The following is a 17,561-nucleotide window of genomic DNA, read 5'->3' as shown; positions in this document are numbered from 1 at the left end:
ATTCCAAGGGCCGAGGCAACAGGCCCGTTTGTAATTGGGAGTGATTGTTTCCACTTGTTCCGGGGGGTGGAACCCACATCCGTTGTCCCGCTTTTTTGTGTGGCACTGGGGATTGAACCCAGGGCCACATACACTGGGGAAGTGCTCCACCACCGAGGCACGTCCCCGGGCCCAGGCTGGCCTCAAACTTGAGATCCTCCTGCTTCAGCCTCCCGAGAGGCTCGGGTTACAGGCGAGCGCCATCGCGAGGCCCGTCGCCTCTGCTTCTGTTGGTCCCTCCAGGAAGCCAGGCCGTGGCCTGCGCGACGCTTGAACTCCTTAAACGCGCCGGCAGGCGGACGGGCGTCCCCAGCGGCGCCGACGACGCCAACGGGCCGCCGCAGGGAAGGATGGCGGAGGAGTGAGCTGGCCGCCTGGGTGAAGGCGCTGAGCCTCGCAAGCGCGACCCCGGAGGAAGGGGCTGCTCCTCCCCAACGCCCGGCGACGCCCCCTGAGGGCCCCGGTTTTGAGCCCCCGCGGCTGCAGAAGGCGGGTCAGCGCCGAGCGGTCGTCGAGCCGCGGCGCCCAGCTGGGAGCGCTGAGGCGAGGCCCGCGGCCCAGCTGCGGCCCGGGGGCGTGGCGAGGCCGCACAGGTTCTGTTTTGCGCCGCCCGGTCCGCTTTCGGTTTCGTTTCCCGCCAGCCTCTCCGCCCCACGGGAGTCGCCCGGCCGGCCCATGTCCGTCGTCGCCGACGTCGCGCCAGTCCGCGGTCCGACGGCCATGGCCCAGGCCGCCGCCGTCGTGGTGGGCGAGGTGACCCAGGTGCTGTGCGCTGCCGGGGGCGCCTTGGAGTTGCTGGAGCTGCGGTGCCGCTTGCGGACGAGCGTGGGCGCCGAGGCGCTGGAGCGGCTGCTGCGGGAGCGCGGGCGCTTCGTGGTGGCGGCGCGGGCGAGCGCCGGTGGTGCGGCGGCCGCGGCCCCCGAGCGCGTGGTGCTGGCCGCCTCGCCGCTGCGCCTGTGCCGCGCGCACCACGGCCCCAAGCCCGGCTGCGTGGGGCTCTGCGCGCAGCTGCACCTCTGCAAGTTCATGGTCTGCGGCGCCTGCAAGTTCCTGAGGGCCGGGTAAGGCGCCGCGCTGGGCCGCGGGCGCCCAGCGGGTCGGGGAGGGGGGCTTCGGTGGCCTCGCCTCGTCGCTCACCAGAGCAAACCTCTGTGGAACGCTGGGAGAGGGGCTCGGGTGGAGGAGCGGCCTCTTCTCCCGAGGACGTCGAAAACCGAGTGGCGCCCACGGAGCGCGGTGCCAGGACGGACACCTGTTGGGAAGGGGAGAGAAAATGTGTCCGCCCTGGTCTCCAGAGCTGCCTGGGAGGGCCAGGCCGCCTAGAAGCCCATGTCCCTGCCATTGCCCTCCCAGGCCTTGGGCATCTGGTTCCTGCCCACCCTTCAGGGGTCCTTATTTACGGGAATCTGGATCACCGCCACCCAGCCAGGCTCATCTGGTTGCCTTCCTCTGTTTGGAAGGCCCTTTCTGGTTAATGCCTTGGACCTCAACTCAAAGGTCACTTCCTTTGGAGCTCTTTCCCCTTATTCATAACATCTAGGTGTTTATTTTTCTCATAATGCTCAGTCCCCTTGCCCCAGGTGAAAGTAAGGACAAAGGCCATAGCCAAATGCAACAAAGACGAAGGCCCTTGCAGTAAATAGTCTAAGGACCAAGGCCCTGCTGGCTGTCTCAGCGTCTAGCCCTGTGCTCTGCCCCCTGGCAGGTGGTCATTGAAATTTGTGGAATGGATTGCTGAGGTTTATGCAAAAGAATTTGGACCTTATCCCATCAAGCAGCTAGAGAGAGCAGCCATCAAGTTTGCATTTTAGAAGAGGTCTTAGGTGATGGTGAGGATGTTGATTTAGAGGACCTTCTTGGAAGCTAACCCAGTTATCTAGAATTATTTCTTCCCTTCTTTTGTCCTTCCTTACGCTCTCTTCTTTTGTCTTAACACAGTAGATATATTTCTTTCTCAGGTTTAATAGTCTGGGGCAGGGACCTTGATCCATGCAGTCATTCAGGGACCCAGGCTGACTGACCTGAACTCTGCCCTCCTCAGTACATGGCTCTTGGGGCCATTCTAGGTATCAAGTTGTAAAGGTAGGTGGAAAAAATGAACAAGGGACATTTACATGGGCTAGGTCTAGAAGTGGTAGACTCCCATTGAGTAGAAGCTGTCTCAAGACCATACCTAGATATAAGAATGTTACGAAATGTCTCTAGGAGCCAGCTGTCCAGAAGTATCCAGATTAGAAAACTTCTGGGGTATTTTAATATTCCAAGGGGTACATATGTGAGAACTTGGGGAAGTTTAGGAGTTGGTGACAGTGTGGAGAGAGGCTGTGGAGAACTGACAACTCTTGGGTTTCTGCTCCTACTGTGGATTGAGAGCAGGAGAGGATATTCGTTCTATCTGAAGCTTGGGAAGAAGGCTGGGCTTCTCAAGATACTGATCTGGAAGATTTTGGGTGGTGAGTGCTATGGCTCCAGTCCCAGAAGTGGATCAGATTTAGGGAGAAGCTTGTAAAGAGGCTGAGGTGGAACCCTGGGAAATCTGCCCCCCAGTATGAGCCACCTTGGGGGGGGGATGGAGCAGTTTCCTAGAGGAAGAAGACACACAATAGTGGGTCTGGATGGGGCCAGTGATGGGGATCACTAGTGAATCTTTTTTTTTTTTTTTTTTAAGAGAGAGAAAAAATGAATTTTTTAATATTTATTTTTTAGTTCTCGGCGGACCCAACATCTTTGTTGGTATGTGGTGCTGAGGATCGAACCCGGGCCGCACGCATGCCAGGCGAGCGTGCTACCGCTTGAGCCACATCCCCAGCCCCACTAGTGAATCTTTTTAATGTGTGTAGTTGGTAAAATAAAGATGACTTTTTCCACTCTTATGCTAGTTCCCCAAATTTAGGGTCAAATTTTACTTGTGTTGGAAATCTGATGTTTATTGACTTAAATGACTTGAGTCTTTTCTTCATTCCTCATCTTTCTCATTTCCCTGATTTACACAAGGAAGTTTCTTGAACTATCCTTCTCTAACTCATCAAGGGAGAATGGGTGTGGTTGACTAACTTTCTGTTTTCCCTGTGATTTGTCTTCCTGATCACAAGATCAGGTCTATGGGAAATGGGGTATCAGTCCTGCTACAGAGCTGGGAAGGAGTTATGGTCCCTGACTCCCAATCCTGTGCTCAGGGAGTGGGAGTCAAGAGCACAGTCACAAGAACTAGCCCATCTTGATTCAGCGCAGCTCTGCTCCTTGGCTGGTGATCTTGGGCAAGTGGCTTTATATCTGAGCCTCAGTTCCCTCATCTATGAGATGGGGACAATAATATTACCTCACAGGCTTGTTGAGAATTGAGTTAACGGGCTGGGGATATGGCTCAAGCGGTAATGCGCTCACCTGGCATGCGTGCGGCTCTGAGTTCGATCCTCAGCACCACATAAAATTAAATAAAGATGTTGTGTCCGCTGAAAAATGAAAAATCAATATTAAAAAAGAGAGAATTGAGTTAACTCATGAAGCATTTAGGCAGTCCTTGGTATAAGCTCGATAAGTTTTACTTGTTGTCATTATCATCATTAATCATCATTATAATCATTAGCCTCTGGCAGCACCAAACTACTTGCTCCTCTACCTGTGAGGTTCTGCCTTTCTCTCCTTGTCTGGTTCTTCCTTGCCCTCTTTGTGTTTGGCTTAAGGCTTTACACCTTCCAGCACCCTCTTGTGACTTGTTCTCCAGTCCTCTCCCCAACCCAGACTGGGATGCTGCTTCCCTCTTGCTGCCGTGTTCTCATTGCACCTGACCTTGTACTTTCCACCCTATATTTGAGTCATCTCTGTTTCTGTTGCCTTTACTGAAGAGGGAAAGAGAGGAGTCAAGAATGACCTCGAGGTTTTTGGTCCATGTGGTTGAAAGACGGATGATACCTTTGACTGAGGTGGAGGAGACATTGGGAGGTGCAGGTTTGGGGGGTAGATCGGGAGTTTGGTATTCTTTTGAGGTGCTTATTGTAAGTATGGCCTGTGTAGAATGGCAGTGTCTGGTTTGAGCAAATGCAATCTGCCCGACTCTTTCTGGTCTTGGTAACCTGGGCCATCAGGATGGGGTACCAGGTCCTGTCACCCAGTTCATGTTCCTCAGATGTTTGAGGATTGAAAGTATGGAGGAAGGGAGCTGAAAAACGGGCTGGGCTCAGGTGGTGTGTGTGTGTGTGTACGTACACGTACCTATGCATACGTTATCATAAGGCACTCTGATGGTTCACTCAGCCCATGTTTAAAAGTGCTTACTGATAGCCAGTGTGCTGTGAGGCCTTTTTGGATGTTGACCCTGTCATTCACTTTGAATGTCCTCAGAGAGGTGTTGTCCTGGGCCTTTGGCATTGCATAGTCCCATCTCTTTCTTGGTGAATAAACATTGTTTTTGTTACATGGGCATGCTGGTTTTCCTCTGGTGCTTGTAAGTACTATCAGGAAGTATTCCTGAAAAATTGTCATGAAGACTAATTTCACTAACTGTGTTAAGTTTGCCAAGGCTGCTGAGACAAAATGCCATAGACTGGGTGGCTTACCCAACTGAAATTTATTTTCTCACATTCTGCAATAAGGTGTTGCAGGGTTGGTTTCTTTGGAGGCTGCTTTCCATGGCTCCTTCTCACATGGTCTTTTCTCTATGCATGACTGTGTTCTCTCTTTTCTAAGGACAGCATTTGTGCTGGAGTAGGGCTCACTCTAATGACCTCATTTTAATTTAACTACTCCTTTGAATACCCTGTCTCCAAATTCAGTCACATTTCTAAGGTTCTAGGAGGTAGAACTCCAGCCTAAGAGTTTGGGGGGACACAACGTAGCTTGTAACACCATCTCTGCTTCTTTGCAGGAAGAACTGTAGGAATGGTCACAGCTTGACAACTGATCACAACCTGAGTGTGCTGAGATCTCACGGTGTTGACCACCTCACCTATAGTGAGCTGTGCCAACTCTTGCTTCAGAATGACCCCTGGCTTTTGCCTGAAGTGAGTGCTAGTGGGGGGAAGGGAGTCCCTGCATGGAATATGGAAAAGACTGGATGGTTGGAAAATAAGGAAATATTATGGTTGAAGTGAAGCCAAGGACTCTATCTTGACCAAAGGCCTGCTACATAGTGGAGACCTGGATTTAATTTCCAGTTCTGCTGATTTCTAGACCTGTGACCTTGGGCCAGCATTACACTTCTTGAAACCTTTCATTCCTTATCAGTTGGGCTGGTACTACCTCACTTGCAGGGCTTCGTGAGGTTGGGAGTCTGTTTGGCCAATGCCTCCAGTAAGTGTTACCTATAGAGAGGGATGAGAGATGCCAGCAGCTCATTCCTGTGTAGCAGGAGTTGGGACCACATTGCTGGGTATCACTGGACCCAATTGGTCTGAGGAGAAGCCTTCCATAGCTGCTGACAGCCACATGATGCTCTCTATACTCATTGCACACAGGCAGTTTTGAAAATAAGCTGATGTGAATCCTCAGATTGAGTAAAGCTCCCTGCACTGGTTCTGTAGCAGTTGGTGGGTGGGTGGGGATTAGAAGTATGAGAAATTAATTGGGGTAGGGAACAGGAGAGGGTGGGATGAACCTTCAGATAGCTGTGAGGCAGGTCTGACGTTCATGGCAAGACACAGGGAAAGACGGGGCTGGGTAGAAAGACTGACTGCAGCATGGTTCCAGGAAAGATTCCACCCTGAACCCTCAGGCAGCACTAGAGCTGCAGTGGCTGTGACTCAACCAGATTGGGCCTGCTTTGGGATCAGAGTGTGCCATCATAGGCTGGGCAAGGCCCCCAGTGTGAACAAGGCAGTGGCTCTAGGGCAGCAGCTGTGCATTATTTCTCATGTGCTGCAGGAGATCTGAGAGCTACACATTCCTGTAGCCAGCACAGGTTACATGGGTTGCTTTGGTGCTGTTTATGATTTGAGATAACAGAGATTGGCGTATTTTAATGAAAATGCTTCCATATTCAATGAAAGTCACTACCCAGGTGCTAGCATAGCATTGTGACTAGCACAAAATGTTAACTTTTTTCTTTTGCCTTTTGGAAATTAATGTTGATTTCATTCAGCTCAACTTTCTGAATATCCACTGTGGGTTAGGCATGGGGATCAGGAGATAAAAGGTTCTGCTCTGCCCTTCTAGGAGACACATTGAATGGTGAGACAGGTGCATGAGGCTTTGTTTGAGATGCCCTGGAAGACTTATGTACTGGATTCTGGGGACTGGGGAAGGCATCCTGGAACAGAAGATGCCTACTCTGAGTGCTGGAGGATGAGTGAGGGGAAGGGAGGGACTGTGAGGCAGATCTGGGGAGAGGAGCTGTTTTCTCTGGGACTACCCCAGCGAGGAGGGAACTGGCACAGTGAGGCTTGTGGGGCAGAGGAGGGGGAAGAAGGAGAAATGGGTGGGCAGAGGCTTCTTCTTTTTTTAAAATACTTTTTAGTTATACATGGACACAATATCTTTGTTTTGTTTATTCATTTTTATATGGTGCTAAGGATCGAGCCCAGTACCTTATATGTGCAAAGCAAGAGCTCTGCCACTGAGCCACAACCTCAGCATACCCCCACCCCCAGGCAGAGGCTTCTTGATGCATTCTGTATGCTGAGGAGTGTGTGGCATTGTGTTTGGAGAGGGAACATTAATATTTGGGAGCGGTCATGTTGTCTGTAGTGTGAACAGTAAATTAGAAGAAGGTGACCAGTAAATGACCAGTTATGTAGGCCTTTTCTGCTTGGGTGGGCAGGTTGGCTCAGAACACCCTGCCAGCACATGAGAGCTGAGACCTGAACCCAGATACAATGTGGCTGTCCTGCCAGGATTTCTGCTCTTGGTTTAGTCCCTTACCAGATGACCAGCTGGGGGTAGCCACTATGAATCAGGCATCTACCATGTGCAGGCATCATATTGGTCCTTTCCTATTTCCTGTTTATTCCTCACAAGAACCCTGTGATGTAGGTGGCATTATTCCCATCTTAGGGATTACAAAACAAAATACCAGAGCTGACTAGTGGCTGGCCCAAAGTCAGGCAGCTTGTAAGTGGCACAATGGATTTCATGGCCCAGCCCTTTGGCATTTTCCCTTGGGGCTTTCATCCCCATATGGGGGGGCCCTTGCTGATAGTAGCTTTGGTTCCACAGCCCTTTGAGTTATTCCAACAGCTTGTGAAATGTAATACCTGTGAATTGAGTAGATGGGCCCCTGGTGGTCTCTGGCCTGGTTCCCATTCTCAGGGATTTGGAATGTAGAGGAGAAGGAGCAGTTGATTAAAGTTCAAGTAGCAGGTTTGCCAACAACCCACTTCAACAAAGGTGCTGTGGATCCTGTGTGATTGGGGCCACCTGTTGAACTTCTCGTGAGTCTTTCGGCTCCCTTGAGAAATGAAGGAGTGATATTTGGCTTTCTCTAGATGCTTTGACCCCCAGAGCCTCTCTTATCCTAAATTATAGAAAGGAGAGCTGGGAGAGACTGGGGCCTGCTAGAGGAAAGTGGTTGAGGCTCTGGGTTGAGTGTAGGTTGGTTGGGAGTCATCAGGAGGCTGCCATTGGTTCAACATAAAATGCTGCTTCATACTGCTATGAAGTCTTTGGCTCTTCCCAATGGAGGAGCTGCTTCTAAGCAATCTGTTTTCTGCCTGGTTCCCATTTTAGCCAAGGGCATGTACTGGCAGTCCTCATATTGAATGAGGGATGGTTTCATATCTGTGGTCCATGTGAGTGATGGAATTACACCTTGGCTTCAAGGTCCCTTATCACATTACCTGGTGGGTAGGGAGGTGTGTGGTGGGAGACTTTCCTAGATTTATGTCTTTTTCTCTGTCAACAGATCTGCCTACATTACAACAAAGGAGATGGACCCTTTGGCTCTTGTTCCTTTCAGAAGCAATGTGTCAAACTCCATATCTGCCAGTACTTTTTACAGGGGGAGTGCAAGTTTGGTGATAGCTGTAAGAGATCCCATAATTTCTGTCATTCGGAGAATCTGGAGAAATTGGAGAAGTTGGGCATGAGCTCTGACCTGGTGAACAGGCTACCTTCCATTTACAGAAATGCATATGATATCAAAAATAAGAGCTCAGCCCCCAACAAAGGGCACCCTCTTCCTGCAGGCCCTCAGGGGACTTCTGGTAAGGTTGGTGGCAAGTGCTACAGGCCCTGGGATGTGGGTCTTTGAGTGCTTGCCATTTTCTGGACTGTGTCTTGGGCTCTGCTTATACCTTGGGGTGTGTGAGACATGTCTCCCCTCAGAGCACATAATCAGACCCATTGGTTGAGCTGTAGAGTAGCTACATTTTAATAGGTCACTTCCTAAAATACCAGGTGAGTGCTTGGACTACTAATCTTATCTGATTTTTCTGTTCAAAAATTATTTTTGCTGTATCTGTTTTTTCTTTCTATTTTCTTCACTTATGTTTTGTTAATCTCATATAACTTTAGGAAGCTCAGAAATACACATATTTTGCTTTAAATGGATGTTTAAGAGTTTTCATTGTATTATTACCTTGCTAGAAAGGGAGGGAGGATAAACTTCTGAGTAAGGTCCCAAGGGCAGTCACCACACTGGGGAAGAGAGGGAGGTACCTTCTGGGCCTGGATTTTTTCAAAAAATCCAGGGCTTATAATGAGAAAAGGGAAGATGAATAACAAAATGATAAGTGATACTAAGCAGGGAGATGTCACAAATGAATTTTATATGCTTATTTAGTGGTAAGTAGGTAGTGGTAAATGTAATAAATACTCACTGGAGTGGTTCTAGAAAAAGTAAACTCTGAAAGCACTTCCATACCCTTTTTATATTAAGAACCTTGTAATTAACATAATTTAAAAAGTTTCATTTGGAGGTGTAAACTTTCCATATATTTTCTTTTTCTTGATTTTTAATACCCAGTTCTAAGAGTTCATTAATAAGTATTTGTTATATAGAAGCAAACCTTGTTTATAGAAAGTAACCCTCCATTTGTCTTTTCCTAGTGACTTGGGTGGACAGCCAAGTGACTCGGGTGTACTTGGTTTGTTAAGTAGTTGTGGTCTTGAACTCCTGGCTTCTCACTGAAAAGCAGAGTGCCTACCTGGGTGTCTGGTGTGCTTTCACCCCTAACAGGATGGCTTTGTCAGTTTTCCTAGTCTGTTTCTATTTTGTGCAGAGAAATGAATGAATTCTCTTTTTTCTCCTTTGTACTTTAACTACTGTAACCCTACATTGCTGGAAAGTGACACATCTTTGTGCTGTTTCTTTGTAGAAAGAAGAGACAGTTCAGGTTCTGTGTCCCCAAACACTCCTACACAGGAGGAGAGTGATCAGATCTGCTTGTACCATATTCGGAAAAGTTGTAGCTTTCAAGGTAAGCTGGAGGAGGGCCTTTCTTCCCTCTCTTGGGAGGGGTAACTGCTTCTTTGTTCCTGGAGCTGTGCTCTGAGGTATCCATAGAGAGAGGAGGGGGCCCTGGCACTTTGACCAAACCAATTCTGAAACTGTTTTGTTGGGGGGTTGAGGATAGCAGGAATTCTTGGAATTTCTAAAATTGAAACTGTAGATGAGTTTTAGGAACATAACCATTTGGATCTGTAGCAAATAAATGCCAAGTGTTGACCGTTGGTCAGCTTGGGATGGAGCCACAGACCTACTTGAGACAGAAATGCTTAGTCCTTAGTGAAATCCAAGGTGAGTGTCACTTCTAAAGGATAACAATAGGCCTAGGGGAGTGCTAGAAACTGGAAGAGAGGAGACACTTGTGTTAATTCTTGGAGGATTAGTTAAGTTAGGTTGTTTTTTTCTGTCTTGATCCAGTGTATCCCTTAGTCCCTCTTTTATCAAAAGTAGCAGTGTGTGTGTGATTTTCACTAAACCTTTGTTTTCTTCTTAACTGCTAACCTGGCCTTTGAAGCAAAATTTCTTCTCAAATTCAGTGATTCCCCTTTAAAAGCAACCACCGAAACTTCTTGTTTCATTTTCAGTCTTTAAAAGTTACCCAAGCGATTCATGAATACTTTCACTTTGTGAAAGAGTCAGATAATACAGAGTAAAGCAGGAAGTCCTTCTTCATCCCTCCCCAAAGGTAAACACTGGCTGTGTGGTCGTGATATTTGTTTTACATATTTTTAAACAGACAGGAGCTTGTGAAAACATCCTATTCAATCTGCATCTTTTCGTAATGGTGTGTTTGGAGATTTTTTCTTTCCATGTTAGCATGTGTAAGTCCACCTCATTTTTAAAGCAACTGTCTAGTATTCAATTAGTAATGTTCTGTTAAGCATGCAAGTATACATGTGTCTTTTCATGGATTGATTCCTAGCACTAGATCAAAGAGTGTGCTATATGTATATGTATATATTTATATTTTAAAATCAAATTTGATATAACTTATACTTGATATGCATCAATTTAAATTATATGCATCAATTTAAAATTCTGAGTTTTGATAAATGTATATGATACTGACAGAATATTTAGCACATGGAATAGTTACTTCACTCCAAAATGTCCCTTTACATTTAATCCTTACCCCATAACTCACCAACTCCAGAAATTCTTGATCTAATTTTTAACAATGTAGGTTAGATTTACCTTTTCTAGAATTTCATACAAATGGAATCATATAGTATGTATTTTATATTTTATTGGGCCTGGCTTTTATCTTTCTCAGCATGTTCTTGGTATTAGCATGTTGTCAATATTAATAGTTTGTTCCTTTTTACTGCTGAGTAGTATTCCCTTGCATGGATTCATTGCAGTTTGCTTATCCATTCATATGTTGATGAACATTTGGGTAGTTGTCAATTTTTGACTTTTATAAAAAATAAAACTATAAATATTCATGTATAATTTCTCATGTAAATGATTTTCATTTTTCTTGGCTAAAGACCTAGAAGTGGATTACTGGGTCATGAGGCATACTTAACCTTATAAGAAACTGTCAAATTGTCTTCCAAAATGGATATAGTATTTTACATTCCCAACAGCAATATATATAAGTTCCAGTTGCCCCACATCTTTGCCAATGCTTGGTATTGATAGCCTTAAATTTTAGCCTGGAAGTGAACAATGGTGTCTCATTGTGGTTTTAATTTGAGTTTCTCTGATGATTAGTAATGGTTAACATTTATTTTCACGTGCTTATTGGACAATTTTGTGTCTTCTATGAAATAACGGTCAAATTTTTGTTATTTTTTGTTTTATTAAAATAGTGAATATGTCACAAACCACACAATTAACCCATTTAGTATTTTTTAGTTTAGTAACAGAATTGTGCAGCCATCATCACTGTCAGTATCAGGATGTTTTCATTGCCACTAAAGAAACCATGCCATTTGGTCATTCCTCATTCCTTCCCCGCACTCCCAGCTCTTGGTAACTATAGATGTCTGTCTGTCTCTATGGATTTGCCTGGATATTCACATAAACAGAATTGTACAATATTGATCTTTTGTGACTATTTTGCCATTTTTATTGAGTAATCTGATCTCTCATTATTGAGTTGGAAGAGTTTTTTATATTATGTATATTGAAAATTCATTCTCCCAGTCTCTTTCATGTTCATTTTCTTTATATCTTTTTAAGAATAGATGTTTTAATATTAATGTCCATTTAATATATGTCCATTTGATGTTCATTTTAATACCTTTCTTTTTTGGTATTTTTGTAATCTAAAAATATTTGCCTATTCCAAGACAAATATTCTCCTGTGTTTGATTTTTTCGTAGAAATTGCAAAGGTCTAACCATTATGTTTATGTGTGGCGGTTACCGCTTATCTCTGATTGTTCCTTCCCTGGGAATTGCTTCTCCTGTGTGGACTTGCTGCCTCACTCCATTATTTTCCCTCATGTGTTGGGTCATTCTTGGCTGTCTGTCACATTGTACTTCACAAGCCCATGCGTCTGTCTTCCTGGTTGATTCCAGGGAACTGATTGTGATTCCATCACAGAGGATTTGTCTCAGTGATGACAGGTAGAGGCTGCATGTCTTGCCATGGGGTGGGCTGCTGGCATGTAGGGACTTGAAGAGACTTAGTGACTGTCTCAGGTAATTTTTTCTTTGTGCAGCCCTGATATCCACGCTTACCCATTCAACTTGGAAGCATATAGCAAGGTTGGGCAGCCCAAGCAAGTCAAGTACGGGAGTCCCACTCCAGTGGGTCCCCTTATTTGCATTGTGATGGGCCTAAGAGTTTCATCTGCCCCTGAGTCTGTGAAGCCCCTGAGACAGTCTTCTTCACTATGTGGAATCTTCTGCATATTTTGCTGAGTTTTTCCCCTCTTTTTGTGTTAGTTTGGTTCTGTCTGCTGCATTGCTTAGGAATTCTTCAAGAAATCTGTTTTTTTGATGGTACTTTTTATTGCTTTCCTGTGCTTTGGGGTTGGTTCTTCTATCTGGCCTGTTATTTTAAGGGACATAGGGAGGTGAATGTAGGTGCTTTGCCTGCGCAATTGATTTGATTTCTGTGACTCACCCTCTAGAAAGCCTAGACTCTGGAATACCCCAGTGAAACGGGGAATATTAGAAGGAGGGAAAGAAAGTAGAGAAAGGGGACAGAGGATCAGGGAAGATGAGGACAAGGGAAAGGGCCTGTGCCTTTACCTCTCTGCTAGAATGTTCACCAGCCATGTGGTTGCAGTGACATTCTCCATGTGCCTTCCAGCTATGAGCAGTGTGGCCTTCATGCTTGCTCCTGCATCTACTGTTTGACCTCAGTGCTTTCCCCAGGCTCCTGGGTCTTTCTGGAGGAAACATCCATCTGGTGGGTCATGGCAAGGTACACCTTCCTGAGGGTGCTTTCTTGTGGGCAGTTTTTCTTTAGGCTGCCCAAGATTCACCTGGAATTTATAGAAATAGCCTCTCAATATTGGGGTGCTCTGGGGAGGCTTCTCTGCTCTTATCCCTGATCATTTCTTTAGTCTCCTTCAGGAAGGGAACAGGAACTCTTATGTGATCATGACCTCTGCACCATAGCCTGGCCTTATCACTCCTGACTTAGCCCCTTTATTATTCGTTGTGTGCATTCCTTGTCAAGAGTCCAGGAGGTCACTTGGGCTGGTGTGAGCTGTCCATGCTCAAACTCTGGATGAGTTCAGGGATCTCAAGTGTCTCCTGTCATGTGTCCCTCTTTGTTGAGCTTAGAGGTATCCTCATGTGAGTTCTAGCAGCTTGTCTCCTCAGCTCTTTCAGCCTAGTGCTCTTTTTTGCCCTGTCTGTCCAGCCCCAGGCCTGGTCTTTGATAAGCCCTCACAACATCCCTCTGCTCCTACATGGTGCTCCCCCCACTGCAGTGCCCTTTAGCAGACTCTAGGAAAGAACTGGCATTGAAATGTGCCTGAAGGAATGCATATGATTTTAGAAAATTCTGATTTTTTTCAAGTGTCAAATTAGCCAAACTTCATTAGTGTTATTTTGAAATATGAATAAAAAATGTACAAAGGACAGTAAGAAATAATTCTTTCTCACATCTGTTTTCCTTTGCACCCAGGCTCTAGCCATGATTACCCAGTCTTTAAATATCCATTTAGAAAGATGTCATCTGTGTACAAGTGTATGTCTATTCAGTCTTTCTTTTTTTTTTTTTTTTTTTTTGTGGTGCTGGGGATTGAACCCAGGGCCTTGTACATGCAAGGCAAGCACTCTACCAACTGAGCTATAGCCCAGCCCTCTATTTAGTTTTATTCTTACACAGGTGCATTGGCAGACTTGTGCCTTTTTCACTTCACTGGATATTTAACTTTTTGGAATATGTAATATATTCTTGTGGTTCAAAATCAGAAGTGTACAAATATGACAAAACTTTCCTTATAACTTTGTTTCTAGTCACCCAGTTCTCCTCTGCAAGAAATAATATCTGCATATATGTGCATTTAGCCACAGTATCTCCAATCTTTCCCCCTCATTTTCTGTCTGGAAGCATTCTGCACCTTTCTACCTTACAGCATGTATCTTGGCGGTAGGTCTGTGTCAGAGTGCAGGGAGCCTCCTGATCCTTTCCTTTCTCCCTGTCCTCTCCAGCCATCCTCTGTAGCTGTCACAGAATCTCTCAGAGGCAGAGAGTGGGTGAAAGCTGTGTTCCAGTGGTGGGACTGGTTAGAGCAAAGTTTAGGCAGGCATCATGACCTCAGAGAGACAAGGCAGAGATGTGGCTGCCTAGGAGCCCGGGGATGGTGGAGGGGAGGAACTTGAATATTGGTAGGGCAGAGCAGTGAGTGTGAGGGGAGACTGAGGGAGGGGTAAGTCTGTTGGCAGCCAGAAGATATCCTGGCAGCCAGAACTGCACTGCTGAGCCATAACCTGCCTCACATGTTGGGGTTGGAATGGGTTTATGGTAGAGATGAATCTGGCTTTGTCTCTGATCTCTGCCCGTCCACATGCCACATGTCTAGAGATATTGAGCACTCAGACAGACCCCCTTCAGGGACTCTTTTGTGGAGTCAGGGTCTTGCTGCCTTTCTTAGGCTGTCCTTAAACTTGAAACCCTTCCATCTGAGCCTCCCAAGTAGCTAGATTACTAGTACATACCACTATACCCAGCTTGTGATCAGCTTTTTCATAATAATGAAATGAAATTCATAGATGATGTAACCCACCAATGTACATATGTTTAAAAATCAATGAAAGGGCTGGGGATGTGGCTCAAGCCGTAGCGCGCTCGCCTGGCACGCGTGCGGCCCGAGTTCGATCCTCAGCACCACATACAAACAAAGATGTTGTGTCCACCGAGAACTAAAAAATAAATATTAAAAAAAAAATCAATGAAAGGTCTTATTAAAATATACAAAGTATTTCAGTATCTAAATGTTCAGGTATGACTGCACTAAGAAAACAAAGACTTCCCACAACTTGGCAGAATATTCTCAGGTCAGCAAGCAGCACTATACCCAATGATAGCCACAGGGTGTGGCTAAGCCATGTATTGCCAGGTTGTCTTACCACTTTATGTTTCTATTTTAGATAAGTGCTATAGAGTTCATTTCCATTTGCCGTATCGATGGCAGTTCTTGGATGGAGGCAAATGGAAGGATTTGGATAAAATGGAGCTTATCGAAGAGGCATATAGCAATCCCAGGAAAGACAGGTAGGAAATGTGTCCTTTGTCTCTGCTTTGTGCCTGGACTTCTGTGTGTAGTGTTGGAAGTTTAGCTTAAATAGCAGTGTTTTGTTTTGATGGTTTTCACATGCACACACAAACCCCTCACATACTCTAAGCAGCCTGGTCTGGAGGTGGAAGCTGGGCTAGAAATTGGAAGTTCATGTTCATACTGGCAGTTTGGTGGCTCTGTTCTCCCATCTTTCGGGGAGGAGTTGTAGGGAAAGGAGAAGATGGTACCATGACCAAGTGAGTTCTCAATTATTTACTTCTGTAATTGATCACATGCATTAATTCATTTGTTAATGCAGAAAAGTGAGAGGTGATAGTTTGTGATGTTTTAGCCTTTTTTTGTGAAGTTATATAACTGAACTACTGTTTATTGTTTAGCATTTAACTTTTTTTTTATTTTTCTAAACTTGTCCAAGTGTTTTCATCCAGTTAATTCATAGTAAATGGGAAAGTACCAGACAGCTTTATTTCCAAATACTTAAAATTATTTGGATTAAACTCGCTAGAATATGGTGCCAGGATGGGAAACTTAGCCTACCATTTGTGTAATTTGCAAATTGCTGTTGGTTAAGTATGTGAAACAAATTACTCTCCTTAGGAGGATTAAATGGTTCACATATCACCCATAATCTTTCTTTTTGAGGCAAAATTTATACACAGTGATGTGTACAGATATTAAGCCTGCACTTCAGTGAGTTTTGATAAATACATACAATCACATAACCAAAACTGATTGAGACATAGGACATTTCATCTCCTCAGAGGATCCTCATGTCCCTCCCAATCAACCTCACCCCTCTAGCCACTACTGTTCTGACTTCTTTATCATAGATTAGTTTTGCTAGTTCTCGAACCTCTTAAAAATGGAATCCTGTGGTATGTACTGGAGTCTGGTGTCTTTCTCTGAGTGCTTTGAGACTTACCCATGTTGTGCCAGTCTCGGGTGCACAGGTGAGTTTCTGTGGGGTGGATATCCAGGAGGGGCTTTGCTAGGAAGTGGGCTGCATACACACTCAGCTCTGCCAAGTGATGCCAGACTGTTCTCCAAGATGATTGCACCACTTTCCCCATTAGCAGTCTCTAGGGACTCATCTCCCTGACACCTGCACTTTCCTGGTCTAGAGTGTAAATATGATCTTAGTTTGAATATCCCAGATTCCTAGTGAGGGAAGCTCATCTCCACATGTCCATTGGCCGTTTTTGCTTCCTCTGCTGTGAAATGTCAATCCTGTTTTGCTTGTTTTGGGGGATGGGGACAATTTTTTAAAAAATTCTATTTATTCATTTTGAGGAATTCACTACATTTCTGGATGCTAAATATGATGTAAATGAATAAATTCTTCAGATCAATTTATTGTATCCTTTTAAAATTAAAAAAAAGTTATTCTTTTTTAGATATACATGACAGAGTATATTTTGACATTTATACATGGAGTATAACTTCCCATTCTTGTGGTTGTACATGATATGGAGTGACACTGGTCATTTGTTCATATATGAACATAAGAAAGTTATGTCTGATTCATTCTGCCGTATTTTTCTTTTTTTAAAAATATTTTATTCATTTATTTTTAGAGAGAGAGAGAGATAATTTTAATATTTACTTTTTTAGTTTTCGGCGGACACAACATCTTTGTTTGTATGTGGTGCTGAGGATCGAACCCGGGCCGCATGCATGCCAGGCGAGCGCGCTACGGCTTGAGCCACATCCCCAGCCCCTGCCGTTTTTTTTTCTATCCTCCTTTCCCTTTATTCCCCTTTGTCTAACCCAATAAACTCATATTCTTCCCTCACTACTTCTTATTGTGAGTTAGCATCTGCATATCAGAGAACATTTAGCCTTTGGTTTTTTGGGATTGGCTTATTTCACTTAGTCTCCAGTTTCATCCATTTATCTGCAAATGCCGTAATTTCTTTTTTTTTTAATATTTATTTTTTAGGTATAGATGGATACAACACAATGCCTTTAATTTTTTATGTGGTGCTGAGGATCGAACCCAGGTCCTGCCTTTGCTAGGTGAGCGCTCTACCGATGAGCCACAATCCCAACCCAAATGCCATAATTTCATTCTTCTTTATGGCTAATATTCCATTGTGTGTGTGTATGTGTGTGTACACACATACATACACACCATGTTTTCTTTACAATTTATGGTATCTTTTAATGCAAATATGTGTTTATCCATATTTTACTTTGTGACTTTCTTTTTGGTATCTTAAGAAATCCTCCTAAGCTCAACACCATAAAGAAATTCTCCTGAGTTTTCTTGTCAAAGTCCTACTATTTTCAGTGTAGTACTATATTTAATCTCTCCCTTCATGTGGTAAAAGTTGAGCCCAGTTTCATTCTTACGCAAAAGAATTACCAGTTTTGCCAAAAACTACTTTAAAAAATATATCTAATCTTTTTGTTGTGATAAAGAATATACAACAT

At 44.7% G+C, this 17,561-nt stretch overlaps 1 protein-coding gene across 3 annotated transcripts in view; it reads left to right on the top strand.

The window, feature by feature from the left end:
• Window positions 1–252: 252 nt before the first annotated feature.
• Window positions 253–17,561, top strand: part of PARP12 (poly(ADP-ribose) polymerase family member 12) — a 100,932-nt gene continuing 83,623 nt past the window's right edge. For 2 of the 3 annotated variants that reach the window (XR_014021190.1, XM_081287465.1), the window contains exons 1-5: window positions 509–1,100; window positions 4,904–5,039; window positions 7,874–8,174; window positions 9,288–9,389; window positions 14,980–15,103. Coding sequence is in view for 2 of the 3 variants with exons in the window: in XM_081287465.1 (XP_081143591.1) it covers window positions 715–1,100; window positions 4,904–5,039; window positions 7,874–8,174; window positions 9,288–9,389; window positions 14,980–15,103 (1,049 nt within the window). In the remaining variant the exon portion in view is untranslated. Of the gene's footprint in view, window positions 1,101–4,903; window positions 5,040–7,873; window positions 8,175–9,287; window positions 9,390–14,979; window positions 15,104–17,561 lie in introns of all 3 variants that reach the window. The other variant, XM_081287464.1, reaches the window with a different exon arrangement.

Source organism: Spermophilus citellus, assembly GCF_964194105.1.
Source record: "Spermophilus citellus genome assembly, chromosome: 3".
NCBI lineage: Eukaryota > Metazoa > Chordata > Mammalia > Rodentia > Sciuridae > Spermophilus > Spermophilus citellus.
Note: the sequence above shows the minus strand (reverse complement) of the source record. Positions and strands in the feature narration are given on the sequence as shown.